The sequence below is a fragment of the Mytilus trossulus genome, chromosome 11 (genome assembly GCF_036588685.1).
Source record: "Mytilus trossulus isolate FHL-02 chromosome 11, PNRI_Mtr1.1.1.hap1, whole genome shotgun sequence".
NCBI classification, from domain to species: Eukaryota; Metazoa; Mollusca; class Bivalvia; order Mytilida; family Mytilidae; genus Mytilus; species Mytilus trossulus.
The window spans coordinates 51,113,811-51,128,785 of NC_086383.1; the positions used below are offsets into that span (position 1 = coordinate 51,113,811).

General features: G+C 33.3%; 1 protein-coding gene across 1 annotated transcript in view; it reads left to right on the forward strand.

Annotated features, from left to right (window-relative positions):
- The first annotated feature begins 799 nt into the window (after positions 1 to 799).
- Positions 800 to 14,975, forward strand: part of LOC134690139 (trimethylamine monooxygenase-like) — a 31,628-nt gene continuing 17,452 nt past the window's right edge. The window contains exons 1-2 of the mRNA XM_063550115.1: positions 800 to 1,048; positions 1,644 to 1,808. Coding sequence (XP_063406185.1) covers positions 892 to 1,048; positions 1,644 to 1,808 — 322 coding nt within the window. The 5' untranslated portion in view covers positions 800 to 891. The remainder of the gene's footprint in view (positions 1,049 to 1,643; positions 1,809 to 14,975) is intronic.

The following is a 14,975-nucleotide window of genomic DNA, read 5'->3' on the forward strand; positions in this document are numbered from 1 at the left end:
TCAGAGGAAAATCAATTTCGAAAGTCCATAATAAAAGATCTTGCTTCCTTTTAAGTATGTTAAATTACTGTAAGTTCGTATCCAGTCGTCCTGGTGTAGTGGAATTTGACGTGGCTTGACATGATAAAGGTCTTCGAACCCAGCATAGACAGGGAATTTGTTCTACGTGAATTTTGGTAGATAGTCTTTTCAGTATAATTAATTCTAAGTTTTATAGTTTATTTGACATTCCCGCAAAAATGTTACAGAACAAAGGAAAGCATGCATAACAAAGAAACTCTTATTGGGGTGATCTGGAAGGAATGATCCGGCTCAGATCACCCTTGTTAGAACAAAGGACCTGGGATGTAATTTTGTATATTTACTTACACGTACATATATAAAAAAGAAGATGTGGTATGATTGCCAATGACACAATTGTCCACAAGATACCAAAATGACACAGACATTAACAACTACAGGTCAATGTACGGCCTTTAACAATGAGTAAAGCCCATACAGCATAGTCAGCTATAAAAGGTTCCGATAAGAAAATGTCAAACAATTCAAATGAGAAAACTAACGGCCTTATTCATGTTTAAAAATGAACGAAAAACAAATATATAAAATCCATTTAACATCATGATTTAAGTAAAATACAAACTTACTGTAAATACAAAAAGTAAATTTTTTATTTAACTTTTAAACGTTTACTGATTTAAAACAAGAGTAGAAGAAAGCATTTAATGCGTAATTTTGACATATAACATAAGAGAAGAACAATAGAGGATAATCAATGAACTTTTTAATAGCCAACACTTGTGTGTTTTTTTTTTAGGTTAAACAAATATTTCATTACATTTAAAAAAAAATACATTTTCTGGTGTTAGTCCTTTTTTCCTGAAGAAGACAATGGACGATAAAAGGAAAGTTTGTATTATTGGAGCAGGACCTTGTGGTACCTCAGCATTGTTTCATTTTGATCAGATCAGCGATTCTTCGACGGAAGTCGTCTGCTACGAGAAGAGCGACACGTGGCTTGGACTTTGGAACTTAACATGGATGACCGGTATTTATTTATCCCGTACCCTATCTTATTTTGCTTGTACAATATTTTTACTCTAATAACATAATATACAAAACATTTTTTTACAAACGTTAATTAGTTTTTCCAACAGAATTAGCTTTATTGTGAAAATAATAATAACGTTCAAACACCATGAAACTCAATACGATAGAGTAGTTCATTTAAATATTGAGTACAATATTGTTTGTTTGTCATACGTGTCAAGTTGTGATAGATTTGAGACAACATCAGTTGGGCGTGGAAAGGTACTACAAAAAGTTTGGTCGACTAGAGAGGTGAAATATACCCAAAGGACATTCATAATAAGAAGGCGAAAATAAACTGAACTCGCCATGGAAAAAAAAAGAAAAGGAAAAAAGACAAACAACAGTATACAACGCACAACTACAAAAACATAAAGATTTATCCCAGATGCGCATACTCAGGGCGGATAAACAAATTCTGCTCCACATAATTTTCATAATTGTTTTCACTTTTGAATTGACTATATGTATATATATATATATATAAGATGTATAATGATCATTTCCGAAACACCAAATCATAGGATATTGTTTCTACTTTTTCACTATTCTAGGAACTGATCAATTTGGAGAACCATGTCATGGTGGCATGTACAAACATCTGTGGTCAAATGGCCCAAAAGAAGGCTTAGAGTACCCAGATTACACATTCACTGATCACTTTGGAAAAGCAATACCATCGTTTCTTCCACGACCGGTTATACGAGATTACTTGGAAGGTATGTTTGCTTTTAAATTTCATGGTTTATTTTCTTATAAAATTGTATAGCATCCTTCCTTCACATTATAACAGATGAAAAGGTGCAGAGATATTTTAATTGTTTTTGACATTAGGGAGAGGGCACGACCTACAGTAATTCAAAAATAGAAAGTGAATAAAATGACAAAATCAAACATGATATTGAATTGTCAATTCTTGTCTACCAAACGATCTGTACAATAACAAAATAAATTACTTGTGGGCGGAAAAGGACAACAATGGTCAAGATTAATGATACAGGGCATTTATTGGTAATTACGAATACAATATACTGTGGATTCATTTATTTTCGTGGGTACAAATTTTCGTGGATTGAGGAAAACTTGCATTTTCGTGAATATTTGATTTCGTGGTTTTCCAAAAGTCTGCATTTAATCATACAGAAAAATTGCAATTCATTGAACGTTTAAATTCGTGGTTTCCTTGTACCCACGAAGTCTACGAAAATTGATATTCAACTAAAAATATAAAAAGTCCACAGTATAGTGAAAGCAAATCGGGCACTAGGGACAGGCTTATGGAACATGTTTTAGTGGCACAATATATATCTTTGTAGATTCAAAGCACCATTCTTCTTTGTTTAGTGTTTCTTTGAAATGTTTTGAAAACTCTGTTACCTGGTATTACAGCTTGTAAACATGAAAGAAAACGATGGAAATTTTACTGGTTAAATTCCAGTTAGAGTTTTTACCTTATATGCATGGACATGTTACATACGATTTTGTCTGTAGTTCTGGACATGAAAGAACTTTACTCATACCGAGTATTTCTTTATTTGAAACAAAAATAAGTGCATATAGCATAGACCAGTATGGGAAAATAAACGGTGGTATTACACCTATTCTTTTAGTCATTAATTCGAAGTTTCTTTTAGGCAGGCTTGTCAGGAAAAGCAAATCAGATTTAAAGCGGTTTATCAAATGGAACACTGCAGTAAGATATGTGAGGTACAACCAAAAGTCAGATGACTTTACAGTTACAACTGAAGATCTAAAGACAGGTCATACAGTTGACACAAATTTCACACATGTTATAGTTGCGGTAGGAATATTTAATTCCCCAGAAAAACCGTACTTTGATGGAATGGAGACTTTTCCTGGGAGGATAATACATTCACATGACTTCCGTGATGCTACACAGTTCAAAGGTCAGCGAGTGTTGGTCGTGGGGGCCAAGTATTCGGCTGAGGATATGGCGTTGCAATGTATGAAATTTGGCACCAAAAGTATTGTGGTGTCTTATAGATCGAGCCCAATGAATTATAATTGGCCAGTTGGAATTGAAGAACGGCCAATAGTCCAGAAAATACAAGGAAAAGTTGTACACTTTCTTGATGGAAGTTCTACTGAATTAGATTCAATTATCCTGAGCACTGGCTACAAATACAAGTTTCCGTTCATGGAAACAAGTTTACGACTTACTTCATCTAGTACACTATATCCTTCTGGCTTATACAAGGGTTCACTTTGGTTGCAGGGAGGTAATAGGAAACTGTTTTACATGGGTGTCCAGCACCAGTTTTTCACCTTCACAATGTTTGATGCCCAGGGCCTCTGGATATACAGGTGAGACTTCATTATTTCTCAAAATTCATGTTTAATAAATTAAGGCGCCACTAGGTTATCGCCTCTAAGAACTTAGTAGCCTATGTTTTAAACTGATTTAACTCCCTCAAACAAAATTTTCTTTAGATTTTTTGGATTTATTGAAGGCTTTTCGCCTTTGTTTATATGATATCGGTTTATTTTTTTTGACTTTGTAGACTTTCTAGAAGCTAGAATACTTAATAATGTGTTTGAGCTAGGTGATATGTTCTTGTCAAGAACTACTACCTTCTGCTAAATCATGCGATTTCCATTTTATTATGATTTTTAAATAAACAATATTTAGAAACTGGTATGAATATGATGAAAACACTGTTGTTTTCCCTTTCTATATTTATTTAGGCATATAACAGACACTTTACCAGACAAACTAAAGAGCTGTGAAGAAATGAAGGAAGAAGCACATCAATGGGTACAGAAATGTAACAGTCTGAAAGACATCCATGAACAAATTGACTTTCAGGCTGATTTTATCAAAGATCTGAGCGATGGAACCGGATATCCACCCGATGCACCAAAGGCAAATATTTTTTTCCACAAATGGGACAATGAAAAAAGGGCGAATATAGTAACTTACAGGGATCAGCAATTTAAATCCTTGTATTCTGGTACAGAAGCTGCTCCGTGCAGCAAACCATGGTTTCAGAATTTTGACGATTCAATTGGCGCTTTTGTTTAGGAGATAGAACAATTAGGTATTTTTTCTAACTGTCTTCAAATAACATCTCCACAATGTACAATACGCCTTAACATTTTATGGTGGTGTTCTGTATTATATCAGTTATGCGTAAGGTATATATTTTTGTAATCTTTATTTTTAAAATGAATAATAATATGACGTGCTTCATCGCTTTGTGCACAAACCCACGCTCTAAATCAAATAAAATTTGTTTGCACATGGGTCTATTGACTTCTTCAGAATAATGAATTTTCACAAATTATCTTGCACTTAAAAAGTAAAATTACACAAATACTGAACTAAGAGGAAAATCTAATTTGAAGTTCCATCATCACATGGCAAAATCAAATAACAAAACACATCAGAAAGGAATAGACAATTTAATAACTGTCACATTTCTGACTTGGTAGAGGCATTTAATATATTTCTTTAACTTTCAAACACTTTCAAACTCTTAAATGGTGCACATGTTGTAACTAACTCATTTATCATGACTGTTATGTGTTGCATTCCGAAATTGACATATTTGACCTAGATACGACTGCCGTTCATGCTGGCTGTTCAAACTCCTGTCTCTGAAAAAATCACAGTGCCACCGTGTGCTTCGTTACAGACACAAAGGGAGGTTCATGGAAAAGCATTCACAAACGCTTTTACACTAATTCTATCGAACATAGAAATCACCTTAATTGTCCTATTCAGAAACGAAAAAAATAATGCAAGCTATACTTTATTGTAGTTTTAACATGGTATGCATTATATTCGTGTAATTTTAAACCCTCGCTGTCGCTCGGGCAAAAAAATCTCGATTATAATGTTAAAACTACAATAAAGTATAGCTTGCATCAATTATCAAATCCTTTCTCTGAAAAAATCACAGTGCCACCGTGTGCTTCGTTACATACACAAAGGGAGGTTCATGGAAGAGCATGCACAAACGCTTTTACACCAATTCTTATCGAACATAGAAATCACCTTAATTGTCCTATTCAGAAACGAAAAAAGTAATGCAAGCTATACTTTATTGTAGTTTTAACATGGGTATGCATTATATTCGTGTTATTTTAAACCCTCGCTGTCGCTCGGGCAAAAAATAATCACGATTATAATGTTGAAACTACAATAAAGTATAGCTTGCATCAATTATTTCTTTAACAATATTAAGCTGTACTAAAAAGGCTTAAATATAAAAAAAAAAGAATGTGGTATGATTGCCAATGAGACAACTATCTACAAAAGACCAAAATGACACAGACATTAACAAGTATGCTTTGTGTAAAACCACCACAAAGTATTTAGCCTCTATTAGATCTTGTTATACTCGTATTCAAAGTAACAAAATATCTATACATAGAATTATTTTCAAGTTGTGTTTGATATTACAATGTATTTAAGGAATGACTGTAATATTTTTTCTGTCTAAGAAGAAACAACATAAAAATGTGGTGCACACTGAATAACGCGCGTAGCGGGTTTTTTTCTAACAGTGTGCACCACATTTTTCATGTTATTTCGAATAGACAGAAAAAATATTACAGTCATTTCTTATAATTTAAATCTAAATTCCATTTTAAACCGTAGAAAACCATGAAAAAAAGTTGATAAGGTCACGGTCATCTGCTTGTTCTACTAAAGAATTGTCCATTAGATTGACTAAAATTCTGTCCGCAGTTAAAGAGGGACTTCAGATATACTGTGAAACTGTTTACTCACGCAGTGGTATTTATCATATGTGGATTCTTAAAAACTCTAAAGAACTTCTGGATAATTTTAAATCTCGATCTTTTTCTGAAATTAGTTCTATTAAAACTTTTGATTTTTCAACCTTGTATACAACCATTCCCCATGTGAAATTGAAAAACCGTCTAAAAGAAATAATCCACAATGCTTTTCATCATAAAAATGGTAGCATACGCTATAAATTTATCACGTTGGGATACCATAAGGCATATTTTGTTAATAAGGAACAAAAGGGTAAAACATGCTACACAGAGGAACAAGTGATCAGTATGCTAGAGTTTCTTATTGACAATATATTTGTTGAATTTGGAGTTGTGCGCCTCTCCTTGCCGATCTCTTCTTATTTTCATATGAATCAGAGTTCCTTCAGACACTTGTTAAAAACAAGAAGATCAAAGAAGCCAGGTTATTTCCATTAACAATCCGAACTTTTCTGATTGGGTTCCATTAATATACCCACCAGAACTAGAAATTAAAGAGACCACAGACACGGCTTCCTCCGCCTCATTTTTAGACTTATACCTCGAATTTGACATACACAGTCATCTCAGTACCAGAATCTATGACAAACGAGACGATTTCAATTTTGAAATTATCAATTTCCCCCACCTTAGTAGTAATATACCAACTTCACCTGCATATGGAATATACATTTCCCAACTTATTAGGTATTCAAGAGCTTGCAGCTCCTATACAAGATGGTCTTGAAGTATAGATTTAGCGTACTGACGTTGGTTATCATCTTAATAACGCGTTATAGTATTATTTTATTAGTCTTTATTAATATTACTTGTAAATTTTTGAGATATTCTTTTGAATTGACTCTGTGGTTATATATAAAAACATCATGCTTTGAACGACAAAATTATTTCATTTACTTAAATTACTCTTACTTATGGATTTTGACATACTATAAATGACAAAATTATTTCATTCAATAAAATACTTTGAATTTCTGTTGAGTCTGTTTTTTATTTTATACATTTGACGTGATACTGTACGTATGTATCCCGTCATACTTTGAACCACACCTTATTTATTTATTATTATTACATTTACTGTCGAGTCTGTTGTTTGTTAAATCAACTTCACGTGACTATGCATGTATGTATACCTTCATACTTTGAACGACAAAATTATTTTTTGTCTACCTGTGCGAATTTCAAACGCGCAATTTTACACCAGCAATGAAAACCATATATTCTTTACGGGTAGACTTTATATAGATAAATTAAGTGGTATAAGAAAAGCATAATGAGTATAATAAATTTGATGTATGCCTTTTTGTGCTTCTTCGTTACATTTGTTGTTTTTATAGTGATGCAAGTATGTTTGTTTTGTTCATACTTTTAACGACAAAATTATTTTTATGTTTACCTGTACGAATTTCAAACGCTCATTTTTACACCAGCAATGAAAACCTTCTTTCCTTTACGGGTAGACTTTTTATATACATAAATTTATTGGTACAAGAAAAGCAAAATGAGTATGTTAAATTTGACGTACGTATGCCTTTTTGTGATTCTTCGGTACATTTGTTGTTTTTATAGTGATATTAAGATGATAACACAATATTGACTGCTGTACCCCTATTTTTGACATTTTTACTCTTTGAGAATGTTTGTTTTGTTCATACATCGTTGACAATGTAATGGAATTTGATGCAACTGTCATACAAGTGAGAGGTTTAGCTAGCTATAAAACCAGGTTCAATCCACCATTTTCTACATTAGAAAATGCCTGTACCAAGTCAGGAATATGACAGTTGTTATCCATTCGTTTGATGTGTTTGGACGCATTACATCCAAAATTAATTATTAAGATATATTGGATAAAGACAACAAAGCAGCAAATACCAACGATTCAAATGTGTACCAGCGTCATCAATGAGCTTCCCATATTGTACACTACAGGGCAAAACATGAAACATTGTTGAAGACCGTACGGTGATCTTTAGTTGTTACTTTCTGTGTAGTTTGGTCCCTTGTTGAGAGTTGTCTCGTTGGAAATCATACCACAACTTCTTTTTTATATGCATACACTAGTTTTACAAACGAGAAATCATAAACTAAAATGGAGTTTGAGGATGTGATTGTATTAAAAGACCCACGATTTAGAGAAAAAGGATGATTAGACCTCACGACATTCTGAGCCAAAACACCCCGACAATTATCAAAATTAGAGAGGTCCTCAAGCCATCCTTCCTCTACCTTCAGAGGCTTAGAGATGTTAAGCCATTTATTAGATTTAAATAAAACAAACTGCCTTATTTTTCAGAAATCCTTATCAAAAGTGAATACAAAATATGAGATTTAAACTGTTATGCAAGAAGAACTGCAAAAAAAAAGGAATCACACATTAATTTTAAAACCAAAAAACTGTATTACAGTCGGCTTTCTTCGTGATCTCAACAGTGTTCTAAAAACAGAAAACACAAATAGTGGAAGATATTAGCAGGCAAAATCGAGGGAATTGTGCAAATGATGATACAAGCATGAAAATTACCACAAAGCATCATTATTATATTAAAATAACAATGAGATTAATTAAAAAAAATGACAAATAGGCAAATTTTTTTTTGATGAAATAGCTCTTTTCGCTTTCCGTAGACAAACAAATCTTTAATACATATTTATTGATAGTAATATCTTGGTAATCGAAAATATATTTTATATTAACTTCTCATAAAAGATCGTCGAAAGATTCCTAGAGTCGAAAATAAACTGACAACGCCATGGCTAAAATAAAAAAAAAGAAAAACAGTACACAAACCACAACATAGATTATAGATATAACTAAACACGGATTTATACGAATCCGACTACGCATGTGTCATTTGGTTTAACGAGAGAAATTATCGTCAAAGAATATCTAAAGCTAGGTTCACACTGTCGATCAGGTCAAATCGATTAAGCCCGATCAAGCTTAATGACATGATCGGGAGACTGGTCTAACTCAATCGACAGGAATGTTCGGGATAGTCTACCTTGCTCGTGATCGAATTAACTTTCTACCCGAGAGTTTTTGACATGTCAAAAACATTCGAGTAAGGCTCGAGAAGTAAGTCACTCGAGAAAAAGATCAATAATTTTCCGAGAAGCGGTCGAGTCGATCGGGAAAGGATCGTGTAGAGATCGAGTTTGATCGGAATACAAACATTTTACCGATCACTACTCGATCATTTCGAACTTTGCTCGACTAAAGTCCGATCAATTCAAGATTAACTCGACCAATGCCCGATCGCCTCCAGATCACTGTGACTTGTATATTCATTTTATCTCAGACCAAATCTAACAATACCCGATCCCTTCGCGACCACATTCGACCACTCGTCGATCTCTACTCGGTCACACACGAGAACATATGAATGTTACACGATTCTCTAAAAGTGTGTGCAGATCTGATTAACTATCATAACTTTGCTTCCGCAAAATATGTTGGCAACATTATTTTAAACTTAACAAAAACTCCTCCAATAACAGTACGTACGTGTATTTACTTTTGCAAGTAACATTTCAAAAGAGAGGCAAAAACCACCAAAGGAACAATCAAACTCAAAGGTAGAAAACAAACCAACACAGCCATTACAAAAAAGGTAACCAACAGATGACAAACAGCCGACCACATAACATTGAAAACTAAAAACTTAGCAACACGTAACCCAACAAAACATGGGATCTTCTTAGAAGTTCCTGAAGGGAAGAAAATCCTGCAATTTTGGCACCGGTGGATTTTTCAAATATTAAAGTAATTTTGCAATGATATTCATTGTTAGACTGCTGTTGACTAAGTTATAAAGTTGATTTTTAAGAACATCAAGATTATATTTTACCTGTTTTATGGGCTATTTTCTCTTTAAAAAATTTGTCTGTCCATATTTTCCGATATTCCAGAAATGTTTGTAGCATAAAAAAAGAAGATGTGGTACAATTACCAACGAGACAGCTCTTCACAGAACACCAAATGACGCAGAAATTATCTATAACAACTATAGGTCACTTTATTTTCATTCAAACTTTTTGACGAATTTCACACAAAAAAGAGACAAAGACGAATATTTCTTATTTGGTGCAAATTTCTTTCTAACAGTAACGATATAAACTGTTCCGCAAGCACACGTTTTGATCATATGTTTCTAAAATACTTTAGCAAGTTTGCATAAACTTTGACAAACTATACACTCGTTGTAAATGCGACTACAGTTTGTCGTTCATCGTTTGTTAGTTCAAACGATGCATTTCTTTCTAACGGTTACATTAAATCAATTATCTAAACGTGTTCTTGCTTGTCACAACTGAAAACATTGTCTAAAATTACTAAAAATTTCAATCCCCTCTAACTAAACGATACATTTGTTTCTACTTCTGTAATGATTAACAAACTATACTTAACAGCACACAACGTTTACCAAACTTTGGTCAGAAAGAAATGCACTCTTGATCTCTATTGAAAGATATATGTAAAGTTATACACTGTTTCAGAAAAGGTATCACCCCAGTGGATTCAAATTCTACTTTGGGTCAAATTTTGGGGAAATATGTGACATCTTTGCGTTCTGTTTGCAATATTTGTGGCAAGTACATACAGGTTGTTGCCATACAACAAAAAGACAAGAAAAATCTTTAACTATTCAACTACTGGATATCAAATCTATAAAAAATACTGATTATATACTTACGCACATATATTTGACAAACAATACGTTTTATTTGTAAAAAAGCAAGGAATTGGGGATGGTAAAGTTTATGTATATTGCTATCTAATATAGTGCTAATCCAGTAACCAATCTCATTTTGTGGTGTCATTTTAAAAAAAAACCCAATAAGACTACCATTACATATCAATGTCCACTATGAGGATTTTTTTATAAGCAATGAGTTCCTCTTTGTTGAGTTAGTGCAAGTTTCTTATACTGCCCACACAGTGGTCGTCGTGTCAGCCACTGCCTCACCTAGATTTCTCGGCGCCCGTTGCTGTCTACATCATCTTGTTCGTCTTCTATGCTCTCTTCAAGCGCCATCACAGCTATTTACCTGTCTCTCTGGCTCTAACCTCTGTGCTGACAAATCCAATTGCTTTATTTATATGTAGATATTTTAAATGTATGATTTAACTCGGACCTTCTATTAAATTTCACCAAATAAAAGGAGAATGTGTCCATGGGACACTGATAATGCCCCAGCTAGCATATGTAATTTTATAAAGGCTCATGTTGGGACGTACGTGGGTACGACCAAACAAGGGTAACACTTAATGCCAACTCTGAATCGGCGGGAAATAAAAAAATGGCCGTTTTTATACATTTGTGAATGTGCATACCCGACCATTTTCCGATTATCCCAACGACCAATCAGGCTGCGATCGTGAATAGTTGATTTGGTGTAGCTAGTCGTGTGAAGGTCGTGTGCTTAACGAATTAACGAATAAGTATTCATTTTATTGTCGGGATGGAGTTAAGGGTGTGTACAGTCGGATCGCGGTCATGTTAAAGTCATAAACAGGCCTGATCAAGAATTTGGTTGAGCTTGTTCGTGGAAATTTGGACAATCGGGATCATCAAGTTGATATGATAAGCAGTGTGCACCTAGCTTTAACGGTGATTAAGTATTGCGATACGATCGTGAAAGCTCTGGTACTGGATCGTGAAAGAATTTTAATGTTAATTCTAGTTCAGAATCTTTGAAAAATTGCTTAATTTTCAAAACGCGAAACAAATCCGAACAAAAAATATATCTGTCAACATTGTTCAACTTCCTCAACATTAATGTGCAATAAGATAAAGAAAATATGCAGTACTTTATGAAAAGACATAAAAGGCCCAATGCATGTCTATAGAACTAATTAAAAAACACACGCTATTTGCACCTTTGATGGTCATATTTCAATATACCATGATATACTAGTATTTGAAATTTAATTTTTAAAAGTAATTGTAACATAAAAGTATGCGCTTCCCTGAAGAGCGTTGATTTGTTTTTGAAAACATTGCTTTTTGTTGATTGTCCAGCAAACTGATCGTGAAAGATCAGGCAAACGCAGTATTTTGATCGTGGAAGATAATTCGTAACCAGACTTAATACTAGTTATCACAAATCAATATTTCTTTTACCATTTGATAAACCTTCAACTGGTTGAAACCTGCAACTATTTTGAGAATGAATGAACCCAAAGCTATTATCATTTTTTAATTCAATACATTACCTCAAAAGTTAAAAAAAGAGAGAAGCTAGAAAAGTGTCTTTATCTATGTGAAAAATTCTGCTCTGAGAATCGGGTAAGTACAACTCAGACAGACTGCCCCTATTTAGCCTATAACTTTTAAACAAAAATGATAACCATCAACCATTCACTTGTAGCTAAAAAGCATCTTTTTGAACAATTCGAGATTGAACGATAACAAACATTTTTTGCAACAGCATTTCTTAAGTTCTATGTGTCTGTATATACAATAGATGTGGATTGATTTCAAATCAGATAACTATATACTACAGACTAAAGAATACTAGAGCGCAAATTGTGAAATGTCTCGTCTGCTTTAATTATGATAATATATGTGTTGAACGTCTGTAATATTGAGGGTTTTGCTAAAAGCGCAAATACTCTTAAAATTGTGAATGGTTCATAAAGAAGGCCAAGGTCAGATGAACCATGCCAAACAGATCTCTACAAACATTCCGTACACCAAATATAGGTACATCAGGTGGTATGTGTAAACAGCTTTTATTTCCAAGTATTTCCTTATTTAAGTTCAATAGTAAAGTTATGGCTTCCTAAGCAACAAATTCGTTACAAACAGTTGTAGACTTTTTTTTACCAACTGTGGTTTCCTTATCATTCCTTAGTACTTATTGTCTTGGCATTTGTTAGGACAGATGGAAATCAAATTAAAGTGTCTACGGTTTCCTAATGCCCTTGCAATCAAAGGTATCACAGAAACTGTAATGTTTCAATCCGCGACTTGAATTAAAGGTAGACTGAGCACTAAACTTTTGCAATCATATCATATCTTCTTTTTTCTTTAAATCACTCGATCATCGTGGAAAGGACGTGATGATACCTCTTTACCTACTTAAGATGTTTACTTTAAGCAAAGTTTGGCTGAAAACTGCACTTTAGTGCAAAATTGTCTCCTTTGCAATTATTTCACATCTTCTTATTTTTCTATAATGATAAGTACAATATTACATTGTGAAATTTCGAATTCTGTTAGGTAACATTTTATTATAGTTTCGAGTTATGCCACTATTCGACAAAGATCATCCATTATGCACGATTTTATGACTAAAAACTGTAATAAATGTTTGTTCGGTAGACAGCAGTGCTGATGAGCAATAATAAGGTTTCAGTTTGCCGAATAATACGTGCAGTAGCATCATATCTTTAAACCAATCGCTTAACATGGAAAGGGAGTGACGATGCCTCTTAACGCACGAAAGATTTTAACTTAAACAGAACTTTTTAACAGAAAATCATCGAACTCGAGAGTTGTCTTTTATGACATCACGCATTGCTTATTTTAATTGATTTTATAGATTCCAAGAACTATATATACGATGGTACCACAAGTGGAGACGGAACCTCATTTCAATGGTCTTCAACTTCGTACTTTATTTGGCCTTTTTAACTTTTTGGATTCGAGCGTCACTGATGAGTCTTTTGTAGACGAAACGCGCGTCTGGCGTATACTAAATTTAGTCCTGGTATCTATGATGAGTTTATTATATCGAATCATCATATTATATCATTATTACATATGGATGTAGTAAAGAGCCAAAGCAGGATTTTCTTTCGAAACAACATGACAAATTCGAAGAAGGTTAAAAAATGTGCATATGATATTTGTCTTGTAGTAAGCTGACATCGGCGTGAATACTGCTGTATGAATTCGAAGTTAGGTTAATCAATTATAAGGAATACAGATAATAATTGAATTAAATTGGATCAGAAAATTACAGACAGTCTACCCTCTCGGTCTTAATGATAATATCATGGGAATTGGCAATATATCAAGAACCAATTCTGTTTACATTTTGGATATAGTTTTTAAAACTGTTCGTAAAAATCGTTCTCATTGACGCTGAAAAAATCGTAATCAAAGAAAATTTCGAACCAACCATACACACATTTCGGACCTAATTTCTATTTAAAAAAAACAACGGCAGACACTATCTGTTAACCAAACTTTGATCTTTACCTATAAATAAATAAAATGAAATTTTAGAGGATTGCAACACAATTTCATATTACAGTTCTAAGTATGAAATTGTCCAAATTATAATGGCATATTGTTATTCTAAACTGTTTCTAAAAAAATGATCGCCCTGAAGATCATAAACAACATTTTATTAAAATAAAGTATGTCAATAAAGGTTTTGATTTTGTAAATATTGCCGGTATTTTTAACGACCATTCTGGTAAAGACCAAATTCCTGGATATTTTGATAATACTGAACTCCCTCTCATTTGTTATATTTACAAGAAATTTACCCGAAAATATGTGTTTAATTATAGCCAATTGTGTAAAGATGTAAATATCACTGAAAATACACCTATGTCGTGTAATTGCTGTAATTCAGAATACATCTATGGCCCAATTTCCCATGTTATAACAGGAGACCTTAACATCGTTCGCGACCAAGAGTTAAAATCATTCCTCAGTAAAGGACCTAAATATCGCCCCCCGTCAATTATTTACTGAAATGAGTGTCGTAATATCATCCACGACTCACTCCGTGTCTACTGTTTGAAATGGGTAAAACGGGAAAAAGCTGACAAAAAATCTTTGGACTCTTTTTTTAATTCAGTAATGAAGATAGTTGATATTCGAATACAACATTTTAAAAAACATTTTACTCTTAACAAAAACTTTAAAAACCCTATTTCGCGTATCAAAAATAAACTAACAGAACTAGTCAAGGAATTTGTTTTTGTCCCGGCTGATAAAGCTGCTAATAATATCATTATAGTTTGACGTAAATTTTATATAGAGGTTCTGCAAAAGGAAATCACGAATTCACCAACATTCCAACTGACTTCATTTTCAGAAAACGACATCTGTAACAAACATAAACTTTTAGCTACTTCTTTACAAGCAGAACCAAAC